This window comes from Ciconia boyciana, chromosome 5 (assembly GCF_034638445.1).
Source record: "Ciconia boyciana chromosome 5, ASM3463844v1, whole genome shotgun sequence".
NCBI classification, from domain to species: Eukaryota; Metazoa; Chordata; class Aves; order Ciconiiformes; family Ciconiidae; genus Ciconia; species Ciconia boyciana.
The window spans coordinates 53,811,887-53,824,845 of NC_132938.1; the positions used below are offsets into that span (position 1 = coordinate 53,811,887).

The 12,959-nt window shown below is 39.6% G+C and overlaps 1 protein-coding gene across 1 annotated transcript in view; it reads left to right on the forward strand.

Moving 5' to 3' along the window:
* The window catches only part of SMARCAD1 (SNF2 related chromatin remodeling ATPase with DExD box 1), a 46,267-nt gene that overhangs the window by 24,308 nt on the left and 9,000 nt on the right, over nt 1-12,959 (forward strand). The window contains exons 9-12 of the mRNA XM_072861203.1: nt 558-949; nt 7,873-8,075; nt 9,353-9,443; nt 11,380-11,479. Coding sequence (XP_072717304.1) covers nt 558-949; nt 7,873-8,075; nt 9,353-9,443; nt 11,380-11,479 — 786 coding nt within the window. The remainder of the gene's footprint in view (nt 1-557; nt 950-7,872; nt 8,076-9,352; nt 9,444-11,379; nt 11,480-12,959) is intronic.

Below are 12,959 nucleotides of genomic sequence, written 5' to 3' on the forward strand. Positions count from 1 at the left end.
TTTTGGTCAGAAATACCTCATTCTTCCAGTTTCTTTAACAAGTGCATGTTTTTGTTGTCCCACCTCTAATACTGTACTGAGATGCATTAAAATGGAAAAAATATATTATTTTCATGGTGAAAGTAGGCTTGTTTTCTGAAATCAGCAGAATTAATATTTCTGCAGTTGGGTGGAGTGGGACCAGTATCTCATCCCAGCAATACATCAGAGTTCATAACTATCTGTTCTTACCTCAGAGCTTCTGCAGCTTGCACATATTACGTAGCATTGATCATCTGTATTTTAAGATAGATACCTTCTGCTATTTGAGCAGTACACATATTAGCATTGCTCATCTTATACTCACAGTTGGTACTATTTACATGTTTTAAACAGACTTGCATGGTGTTTGCTCCTCTTTTCTTTTCTCTTAGTAACACCTGCTGTTGAGTTGTCATGTATTAAATACTAGAATTGTGTTTTATATCTATATAGGTTTTATTTTGGAAGAACAGTGGGTTTTAATTCACCCTTAACCAGTATGCATTGACTTGTTGCCTTCTATATTGCATGCATAGGCATGGAATTTCCTCCGAAAATGGAAGCTTCCGACTGGACTGAAGCCTCCGCCAAGAGCAGAAGTGATGAGAGTAAAGAAAAGCCAAAGCAGAAATCTTCCGGGAAAGAGCAGAATGGATTTCGGAAAAAGGACAAAGGCAAAAGGAGTGTTTGGGGTACTAAAAGAGAAACAGAAGACTCGGAGGACGAGTCAGCTTCCGAAGACGGTGGTAGCTCCCTTGACGAGGACTACAGCAGCGGTGACGAAGTGATGGAGGATGGCTACAAAGCGAAAATCCTCAGCTTCCTGCAGGATGCTTCCCCGAGCGAACTGACTTTGATTCCCCAGTGTTCTCAGAAAAAGGCTCAGAAGATAATAGCGCTCCGGCCCTTTAACAGCTGGGAGGCTCTGGTAGGTCTGCATTCTTCTTTTCTTATCCCCAGCCTGCCTAGAGTCAAGGTGGCTTCAGCCTAGGGAGGCTTAGATGGGTGGCCTTATCCTGATTAGGCTAAAATGCTATGTTCCTCCTAAGCCAATAGCATTTCAAATAGTGTCATATGACCTGATTTTGAATGAATTAAGGGGTGATTTTCCTGGAAAACTCAAGCTGATTGGCTGACATTACTGTCACTCACTCTGTAGCATAGAAAGTTGGTTGATTTCACTGCAGAAGAAGAAATTAAAGCTTTCACTTGGGAAGGAGGTGTTTGCTAGCCTGTTCTGAGCTCTTGTAGCTGAAAACCCATGCAGGAGGCAAGAATGTGGCAAGACCTTTACTGCAGACACTTGAATAGCAGCAGCAGCAGCTTCCAGGGTAGCTCCATGATTGAAGGTGCCAGCATGGATATTTTCAGTTTCATACAAGAAACGGTTGTTGTCTTTTTTTTTGTCTTTTTTTCTTTAATCTACTGCAGCTTAGTCTCTAGCATGGTTTTGCTAACTGAGCAATGCAGCCATTTTTTAGTGGAGCGAGCTGCTGGGTTTTTATTAATAAAAGGTAAAGCATCAGAAGGCTAAACCACAGTCCACAACAGAAGGGAAAACGGTATCTCTTGGTAAGTAGATTATCTACTGTCACTGGGATGTTACTTTCAAATGTTTTCCATGGTTTGTTTGTTGCCTTCACATTTCATGCAGTTTCAGTTAACTGCAAGACATCAGACCTGATAAGAGCAACGTCCTGGTAAGAAATTTGAAGTGCATTACGGCAGAGTTTCTTGGTTTAACTTATTAATGCTTTGGATTTTAAAGCAGTAACTGTGCATAGGCCCTCTTTACAGGGTAATTGGTATGTTTTTTCATCAATATGTGTTCTGAAACCTCCCCCACTGATGTATGCAAGATCCACTTGTATTTTTTCAGAGCAGAATAGAACTTCTTCAATACGTGTAAAACAATAACATTTGTTATTTGGTGTGTGAAATGTTTTACCACAAAACAGTAAGAGATACTAAACAGATTTTTAAGGAAACAAAATAATCTTTATATGTTGTGTTGCAAGGGGGGGGGGCCCAAGAGGAGGATACTTGGAAAAAAATACAAGGTGCAGGTATGCTGCAAAAGAAATCCGTTTTGCCCCAAGCCTTTGGCTTCTCACAGAACATCTGTCACACGGCTGTTCCTTTCTAAACTTGTTGGATTTTGCCTGAGCTTAATTCTTTGCAGAAATATTTGCTATAGGGCTGTTCTCCTTTTCTCTGTGTAAAATATTTAACAGAAAAAAAGCTGCATGGGCCTGTTTGCATTCAAAATTTGTCTTTCATAAAGATTGCTGCTGTCAGCAACCACATGTTTATGTAGTATTGTGAATACTTGCCCAGAGTAGAAGTAGTTTGCAGCAGATTTTAGCAGATGTTTCATATCCGTGTGGATTTAATTGTTTATGAAGATCCAGTAGCTCAGTGACCCAAGGTTTTTCCTACTAATTAATAAGAGTGGTAGAATAATGGGGAGAGCTGATTCAGTTTCAGTGTTAAAGAAATTGGCTTAGTTTTAAGCTCCCTTTTTACTGTAATGGTATCTTTTGTAATACAATGTAAAGCACTAGAAGTTGTTACCACTTGTTCATTATTAGAATTGAGGAAGATCTTAAGGCTGTCAGCCTGACATTAAGACTAAAGCCTACTTATTTGGAAATTGAACATCTTAGTCCAGGAAAACATAAATTAAAATGGCTTTTTTATTCGAGATAAGCTTTTTAAGTTGTACTAAGATTTTTGTTTTGGATGGATTTAAATGAATTTCAAGCTTGTGAAGTTAAGAACACTTGAAAATACTTATTCTTTGCAGCAGATATTTAAGACAGGTGTTTAACTTGATATAATAACACTTAAAATATACAGAAAAAAAATTAACAAACATGGTTCTCAAAAAATAAATGGAGAGGGCTTGAAAACGTCCTTGCTTACAAGGATTAATTCCTTTGACAATTTAGAAATGCCCATACTCCAGTCTTTATTGCTGGAGATGACTAACTGGGAGTGCCTCCTCTCAAACACTAACTTGCATAAAGAGTGGTCGGGTATGTCCTTGAGGCTTTAGGTGTCCATCTCCTCATTTGGAGAAGTGATGCCTCTCTCCAGAATGCATTGTGTGTGTAAGGAGAGTAGTAGGTAACAAAATAGATTGGGATGTGTGCTCTGAGAGAGTGCCTTTCTGACTGCTCCTCATTGACAACTTAAAATTGCACGTTGCTTTCTGAGGGCAGGAGGTTTGGAAGGGTGGTCCCAGGTGCCTGTGCTGTAGAAGCAAGCCCAAGCGTGGAGCTGAGAGAGAAGAGGAGGTGTGATGCCTAAATGGGAGCTGTCGGAGCAGAATTTCATGAGGAGCAGCTCTCCCTTGCTGGGACCTGGGGATTATAACACAGGGGGAGCAGATGGGGATGCAGGGGTAGACAAACTAAAGGGTGGTCAGCAGAAAACAGGGCTGTGAGGGCTAGGAGGAGAGGGAGGGAGGAGCACCGAGAACATGGCTGGCTGTGGAGGGCAAAGTGAAGATGAGGGTTCAGAGCAGACTGCAGGGCAGGGTGAAGAGGAAAGTTCACCTCCCTGTCTCTTGGTCTGATGTCATGTGTTAGTAGCTTTTGTGCAAGGGGCCAGTGTTCAGCAATGTTTTCCTCTCACAGTGCGGGCCTGCTCTGAACCGGCTTCATGCTCTATACCTCCTCGCGATAGATGTGTGTTAGTAAACTGACAGCCATTAGAGAGACTTCCCCTCCTGGGGGGTCCTTTCCTTCGTTGGCTTCCCACCTTCCTCTCCTGTTTGCTTCGCGGTCCTGGTGACACCCCACTGGCACACGTTACAGGCTGGCAGACAGCATGATTTCTTTCCTTGGTGGAAGCACTTCTGGGCACCCACTGCCTTTGCTCCTCACGCTCACTCCTCTAAAAAACGTGTTGGCGGTTAATTATATTTTAACAGCACTCTCTTTTTCAGACTGTTGGAATTGGCCAATGTTGGAAATGGCAGCTCTCAGCACAGTTTCCTGAGCAGACAGGCTGTAAACACGGTCACGTAATGGCAATACCTGCCTGTGTTCAGTGTGTGCCCAGAAACAAGGGCAGAGCCAAGACTTGCTCCAGAAGGAGCCCAGCTGAGCTTTTGGGATCTGGGGAGGTGTTCTGTTCCTTGGCCTGTTGTGTGTGCCCAATGCAATTTCACACTGCCTCTAGTAAATGCAGGGGTATGAACTGGAGGGAGTTTAATGCTATTTAGTTTCTTATTTTTAAGGTTTATAATTGTTAACTGCTTGGATTTCCTTTTAGCATAGAAACATATGTATCTGTATGAGATTTGCTGTATCATCTCATTTCTCTCATTCGCAGTATTATTCTATCACAAAATAAGCCATCTCTTTTAGTATTTAGCATTAAAGACTTTAAGCGAATTAAACAACGTCTATTGTTTTTAAAAATTACAAATTCTTAAGGAGTACATGCAAGTTAAACTGATGCAAGATATTACATACAAATTCTGACATAGCATATATTTAGCTTATCACTTTTGGGGGAATGGGAGAACTGAGCAGTCAAAGATGGACTTACTTGTCCATCATATTCTGTACACTGCAATAGTATATGAGCTAGGAGATACAAACTCAAGGGAGGGTAGCTTTGGCTTTTTTATCACCTCTCATTTTGTTTGGCTGCACATATGCAAACTGCTACGAAAACCAAACTAGCAGGAAATCCAGAAGCACCTTGCACCAAAGCAAACTGAAGGGAAGGAGCAAATGCATCAGCTTAGAAATGGGAGCTGCTTAAAGCGGAACTGGGGTTTGTTGATCACAAGTTGAGGCTGACTTTCTCCCTAAGCAGTAAAGTGAAATCCTAAATCACCTTCACGTGGTGTAAGGTAAGCCCAAGTAGAGTGCGCTGGTGTGGTGGTTTTGCACCGTGGGGCACTGCTGCAGCCTGGGACTCCAGAGGACCTTTCTTCAGAGCATGCTGTGGAAGCTCATGGGTTCACTTGTTCGTGATGGTCGCACATTTTTGGACCTCATTTGAAAAAAATGAACCTGGGAGGATGTCAGAACCTCTAGTAAACGAAAGGCCACCCAAGGATCTGCTTTGTGTTCTGCATGACAGGGTAACATCATGTGTTTCACAGGTAAACCAGTGGCTAAAGTTTTTCTTGTTGTAACTTGGAGATGAATGTTAACGTGCTGACATGAAACAATACAATTTTTGTTAATAACAGATGGCTTAATTCTCCACGCCTTTATTTATAGATTACAGGATTTATATTCATGCCAACCAGAGCTTTAGGCATCAAAACAAATGTTGAAATTTTTTAATCACCTATTAAAAATTATGTTCTTTACGTCTCTTTATTTCTAAATAGAGGTATCTATTTAGAAAACTTCTTCGCAAGTATTGACATGTGTACTTTAGCCTGGTTTAACCTATGAGTGTTGGTAAACTTTCTGGGTTTTGTTTAAAATGGAACAAAACCACAAACTAAAAACCCCCAAAACTGTAACGGCAGGCTGTCAGTAGAGGGCATCACTGCTGCTTTTTTGGTTTGGTTTTTTTTTTTGGAGTCAAAGCATAGCCTGCTTGTACACTTCAGCTTAAGAAAGCTTGCTTTTACTCTGCAATGGGGCAATATTGATCACTACTTAACACGTAATAGCTGGATCGTACGACCCCTTCTTTGTTTAAGGAAGGAATTAGAGGAGGATATATGCCTGTGAAGTCTTGTGCTAAATTTTAGCAGATCCCTGATTTAAAATTCAGAAATATCTGTGTGGAAATTAATTCTGTTTTAACAAAAAAATGGCAAATCCAAAGGATCTTGTATTCTTCAATTCTTTAAATCCATTAATAAAAAATGAAGATGTCTGTTCTTTACAGTGAAATGACTTTATGCATAAATATGTGTGAAAATACTATAATTACAGATATGACCCCAGTTTCTGCAGAAATAAATTTATTAGAAGGTTTTAGACTTTGTGCAGATGGCCCTACATGGAATCCAGGAGAAGCTAATGGGCCTGAAGGGCTTGTTTTGACATAACTTCAGGATTCTTGTCTCTAAAATGGAGAATATCCATATTGTAGTGAAGATATGAAGTTTAGAGGAAGGAAATATAAAGTAACTAGTGTGGACTTGAGGAAGCAAGTGGTGGAAGTAAGGCTTCTGTGTCAAAATTAATAATGCTTTATAGCTTAAAATGAAAAAAAAATAGGAAATTTTAAGTTTAATTAAAGACACGGTGTCACATGGTAGGTCTGTGGCTGGCACAAGATTGTGAGAATGAGACTCGTGAGTAGCAATTCTCTCAACAACAAAGAGATCAAGAGCTCTTGGAGAAAGAATGTGTTCATGATTGGTGTAGGAAGGATTGTGACATGGAGCCATTATTTAAAAAAAAAAAATTGATGCTAGATTAGATGCATCTTCTAGCAAGTATGAGTGAAGCAACCTCCGCTCTTAGTAGTAGACTCGGAGTACGAAGCAGTGGAGGAAGTTAGCCTTGGCCAAGGTGGGAACACATGTGTTTTGAGAAGATGAGGACATGGTGGCAGAGCAGTTACAGCACTTAAAGATCTCTTCTCAGCCAAGATAGGAGGGAGTACCCTATTGTGGGATAGGGAGCCACAGTGATACTGAATGTGGGCTGTCCACATGGCTCAGCTGCAAGCTTTTGATTCCAACACTGGTATGCTTCACCTTTTGTAAACCAGGCGCACTTAGGAGCGGTGGACAGGCCTTGTGCTAGTTTGTATTTACATTGAGATTCAGGTATCTTGACTTGTCCTCTGCCAGCTTGTTTGCAATGACATTTAGAAAATGTATTTGTGTGTTTTATCTTGTTTGTCCCTCTGTAAAATAAGGATAATACTGACTTGAAGCATGCACATAAAAAAAAAAAAGGAGAAACTGAATGGTGCTAAAACCTTGTCAGGATGATGGTACTGCCCATAAAAATGTATTGGCAAGTGCTAATGACCTGGTAGATTTGTGCAAGTTTGTGTTTCATAGATTTCACAGGATGTTGGGTTCATTGCAAGAAAAAAGAGTGACTCTTAGTTTGCCTAAGATCATTGCAAGAAAAAAGGTGAATCTTAGCTTGGTGAAGAAATTCTCCTCCAACACTGAAATGTGAAGAACTGAAAAGAATGACCCAATTCTTGCTGATCTTTTGTGCCTGTCAGTACTTGGTGACCACAAAAAACCTGACATAGTTCTGGGAAACTTCTTATCCCCTAAATCTCTCCTCCCCGCCCCGGCCCTAGTCTGCCTAAGTCCAGTTTGAATCTGCTGTTTGCAGTACAGTTAGAACAGGGAACGAGTAATACTGAGCTCTGGACAGATTCATAAAAAAATCTTAATAGCCTTCTTCATAGGTTGGTTTGCCTTGATGCCTACATTATGCTTATATCTTATATCTTTAGTATGTAACAGGGATTGCTTAAAAGGAGATCTAATGATAATCAGTACATTGTTTTTTCTTCCTTTTGTGGTTTTGTTCTGTAAGTGGGCCTGGCCTTCAAAGCTTCCTTTGTGCTGTATGTTGCGTCCTCTTGAGGATTTTAAGAGTTTAAAGCTCCTATATTTTACATTGGAAACTCTTCAGAGAAATCGTGTCTTTTATTTTAAGGTATGTTTTACAGTGCGAGGAGCTGTAATGATGACCTTCAGTGAGGATTCACACGGTTTTGCAGTGGGCCAAGTGTGTAAGGAATATTTGAAGTGTTGAGAGGAGATTGGGATGCTGTTGCTGTCTGCTACTTGAATTCCTTGCTGCCTGCAGCAGCTGTGGATTTTCGCCATAGCACCTTTGCTGCTATTACCAGTGTTCATAGTATTTTTTAATTATTATTTTGCAGTTTACAAAAATGACTAAGACTACTGGTTTATCAGAAGACATAGTGTGGAACTGCAAGATACTGCTGAAGGAGAGGGATGTGGTTCTAAAGCTCATGAATAAATGTGAAGACATTTCAAATAAACTGACAAAACAAGTAACTAGGATTACTGAAGATGGAGGATGTGGATGGAACATAGAGCAACCCTCCATTCTGAATCAGAGGTATCTTTCCCTTTTTTATACTTACAAGGGTGTCGGATAATAAGGTGTACTTGAAAACTGGGATTTTCAAAACTGTAGTCTCTGAAAGTGGAGTTGCACATGTTTGACATGCAGCATGTTGAGCAGCTCTCAGTGAGCTGGATAGTGATGTGCAGCACTTAAGAACATATGTTGGATTCCCTCAAGTGTATTGGGAAAGCTGGTGAGGAGGAGAACAACATAAAACCAAAAAGATACAACAGTGCTCCATACCTTGTTTTACTTGCTCCAGTTTTTGATGAATGTAGAAGCCAACCTTGAGTGATGGGATCATGAGTTGTCAACTTATTTCAAACAAAAGGCTAAACAAAACTGCTTCTGTAAAGGGGGACCTTATATTTCAAAGATGCCAAACTGAAATGAATCTGAGCAAACTTGTGAAGTTTATCAGCTGGACTGAAGACCTCAGTCAGGAAGTTCAGATGTACAAAATGATCTGGAACTCTGTATCCAGTGGGAGGGGCACTGGGGATGTGTTGGGGGGAAGGATTTATTTCAGAGACATAAATTGGTAAGGATCTCCAAACGGATATTGGGAATAAAGAGAGAGCTTAGGAGGAATAGACGCAGGTATGGTAGGGGGCATTATCCTAAGGATTAGGAAGCATAAGGGTGAAGTGGGAATGGCCAGAGTAGCAACCTGGATTAGACTTGGAGGCTGTTAGTGGTAAATAGCAAAAGGATTTTCAGGTGCATCAAAACAAAACCTGAGAGGAAGAGGGAACTGTTTGGAGGGAGCTTATCAGTGATGTTTCTTCTTTGGCAAAAAATGCTGAACTAGGTGACTTGCTGTTGAGTGTGTCTTGTGGATTGTATGTGTTTGGTTTTTTGTTTGGTGCTGACACCACCACTAATTGTACAGTGAGGCAAACTTAGTGGTGCAGCTGCTAAATGCCACCTAATTTTTTGTGTATTTTAAAAATCAGCAGTTGTGTAACTGCTTTTAACTGGTTGTGGATCACTGATTTTAGAAGAAAGGTATTTATTGTAATGTTCATTTTGATCATTTAAGATGTATGAAAATTCAGATAAACTACGTAAAGTTCAGAAATGCTCTTTGGTATTCAAGTGACTGATTAAATAAAGTTTGTATTTTTCACTATGCAAGGGGATCTGGAGTACATTAAAGTATAGGAAATGTTGAACTTGCCATTCTGTGATTTAACAGAATTATAAAGTTGAGTTTCATGGAGAAACAAATAAAAGTTGGTAACATGTTAAGCTTGATTTCTTAACAGTTTGGAACTCAAGCCATATCAGAAGATTGGTTTGAACTGGTTAGCACTGCTGCATAAACACGGATTGAATGGCATATTGGCTGATGAAATGGTAAGTGTGAAATTGATTATTTAAGAATTGTTTAAAAGTTTTGCAAAAATTACTTTCTTAAATTCTTTCGTTTCCTAGAAACCCCAAGCAGATTATAAGTAATTTATTTTAGCTAACATAACTTAAATTGCAAACAGTTTCTCCAGATGTTTAGAAGCTGCTGAGCTCTTACTTTCAATTTGAAAGTCAAAGGTAGCCTAAGATTCATGAACACTGATAATTACAAGTCACATGGTATTACCTCTTTTATAAAATAACTCCCGAAACACACGAAGTATGTTTAGAGAGGAGACATTGTTTTATTCTGTGCAGGGTGCAAGGTGGAATATCTCCACAAATCAAGCACACCTACTGTAATTCTCTTCAGTATTTATACATGAAAGTTAACACACCACGCCTATCTAATACCTAATCATTAGACTGACTAAGCATCCTCTCCTTCCATCGGTCCGTATTTTCTCCGCTTAGATTTAAAGCTACAGTGTGATTTTAATTCACTGTGCATGCTTAAAAGGAGTGTGGGGGGGTAGTCCTTTCGTCCCTCAGTTGGGTCGGTGGTCACAATCTCCCCCTGCCATCTTTACTTTTCCCCTAGTTACCATGACTCCTGTTGTTCTCATGGTTGTGGTGTCCCTTTATCTTTACGACCTTCCCTGTAGGAGGATGTTCCTGTTATTAATCCTTGAAGTGTTACAGCTTTGCATTTGTTGAGGAGATGCTAGTTAGTGAAACATATGCTTGTTAGTGAAGTATGCAGTGTCAGTACCCTCTTATCTAGCCTGAGCATTATCTATTACCTTGAAGATTCTACAGTTCTCATATGCTAGTTTCCACTCCTAACTGTGATCCCTTCTTAGCTACTAATAACTCCTATACTATTTCTATTTTATTCAAAACTATATATGTATATATATGGTTTAAGGTAATAATAGTGTCTTCTGATGCAATGGAAGCAGTTTCTACCACAACAGATTACCCTCAAACCATTCATTTTAATAGCTCCTTGTCCATAAATATAATTCATTCTACTTGCCCAGCATTTAGTTGTAGTGAGCCCCTATCCTCTATGTTTCTCCACCAGTTTCAAAACCAGTAGTTAACAATACAGAAAAAACTAACTGGGTAGAAACCTTTTCTGCTTCTGCAGCATTTCAACCATCTCTTGCCATTACACTCCCCATAAGTTTTGAGTAAGAGAGAAAAGCTTATGGGTTTGAGGTTTTATTTTGTGCTGACACCACCAGTAACTGTACAACAGAACAAACTTAGTGATGCGGCAGCTAAATGCTAAATGTCTGCCAGTTGCTTTTAATCCTGGCTGCTGTTCATCTTGTGGCGAGCCATGAGTGAATGGATGGGTTTGCTTCACTAAGACTTAGGCAGTGTTTCTCAGCTTCAGTATGTTTCGTATTTGTAAGAACTACGTTATGTGTGTATTTTGTGGTAGATAAGATAAATTTTTAAATCCATGATACAGAAGACAGGAAAGTGAGTATTGGCGGAAACATAGGCTTATCTTAAAGAAATCTGATTTCCGTATTAAATTCCACTTCAGAAATAGCTGGAATACCTCTGTACAACTGGCTCAAATGGAAAGAAACAATTAGTTTCCAAGTAATCATTTGTCTGCAGCACTGTTTCAGGAAGGTAAATTTTTGAAGAAGATTTGAGGGATGAACTTGAACTAAAATGAAAAACTTCATAAATGGAAAAGATGAATCCCTGATGCTCAAATGTTGAGCTGAAAAGATAATTGAGTTTGTGTACTTAAGAAGTTGTCTTCTGTAAAACAGTGAAGTTAAACAGAACAATTTTTCTATGCAGATTTGTTAATCTTTAGTTAACATTGACTACACTGTAATTGTCTTATGAGTACAAAGCACTATCATGTTCTACAGATTGTAAATTTTGTTTAAATGGATTTGTTTTCTCTTAGGGCTTAGGAAAAACAATTCAAGCTATTGCATTTCTAGCTTATCTCTACCAAGAGGGCAATAGGGGTCCCCATTTGATAGTTGTGCCAGCTTCAACATTAGGTAAGTTACGAGCTTCAAAACTATTCGGTTGTTTAAAAAAAAAAATCATGGACAGACTGTGAAACAAAGATAATTTTGTGAAAGAAAACTTGATTTTCTTATGGTGATATTCAACTCCTTAAGTAATTTGAATTGGAATGCAAACCATACTGAAGGCATGCTTGTTCTGAATTAATTAGAGCTAGCATGGAATTTTTTTCATATACTCTGTATGCTTCACAAAAAATAGAGCTGCTTGTTACAATTTGAACTTGTTTAGAAAAGTAGTCTTTTCACTCACTGAATATTGGCTGAAATTCCTAGTCTTCAGGCTGTGCTTAGGGTTAGGTTTCATGGCATTTGAGACATTCAATGTCTTTTTTCCTCTTCGCTGCACAGAATCTGTCAAAACAGATCAAAATCCTAAAATGATGAGGCTGACTGTCTTTTAATTGTGTGTTTTGATTGTTTAATGACCTCAGTCGAAAGCAGGAAGAATATGGTGGAATAAAATAGGTCAGCGAAGCTGACGCGTTTGAGCAGAAACTAGTTCTCTGTGGAGTTAAATTTGGTTTTGTTGAACGATTATAGAAAGGAGAAAGGAGCAAGTTTAATTTGGAAAGAAAATGCTGCTTTTAATATAAAATACATATTTGGGCTTCAAAAATTTATTTTCAATCAGAAAAGCTTCCGGTTGTTCAACGTCAGTTCAAAATTGCCATTTTCAGTGCGCTTTTAAAGTCCACTAGGATCCGGTTTTTTAAATAATTCTTAAAAATGCATGTTACTTAAAACCTAAGGTGTACATAAAGGTTAAACGAAGGTGCTTTTGTGAAGTGAATCGTAGAGGCTCATGAATTGTAGTGGCAGGTTGGCCCAAGCCATCCAGCATGGGGATGCCTGGGAAGTGCAGTCTGCCTCCAGCTTTCCTGACACTTTTCTGGAGGGGTCTCCTCAGCCCTGATCTGGGTCTGGCCGGGGTCAAGTGGCACGTACCAGAGACCCCCTTCTGCTGTGGTTTGGGGTCAGCATTTGTGTTGACTGTCAAGCAGCTTCCCCTTGGGCATGGTAATGTTGCTGGTGGCGGCTCTGCTGGCTGCACACCTGGAGCTGGGTCGCGTTGTCAGGCTTCCTTGCCTACTCCCAGAGGCACTGTCTCTCCTGATGAAACACTTCTGGATGCGAGTACTGACAAATGAAGTAATTTGCTTTCTGAGGAATTAACTGTCTAGGGAAGAAATCAGGCTGAAAAGTTAAGCGTTGTATTATTTTTACATGGTGGTTACAGACCATGCAGGGTCTGTTTCTGTAGGAGTTTAAAGTGCAAGCTGGTTAAGCAAGAGTTACTTAAAGCCCAGTTGTGAGTTGTTTAATTTCTGTAAATATTATCAGCTTTCCAGTGTTTAGACAGAAAGTTTCTTAACCTTCAGGAGAATTTAAAGGGATTTGCTTTAAAATCAGATGTTTGGTTTAATGCTGAGGTGTGTCTGAAGTGATCTAA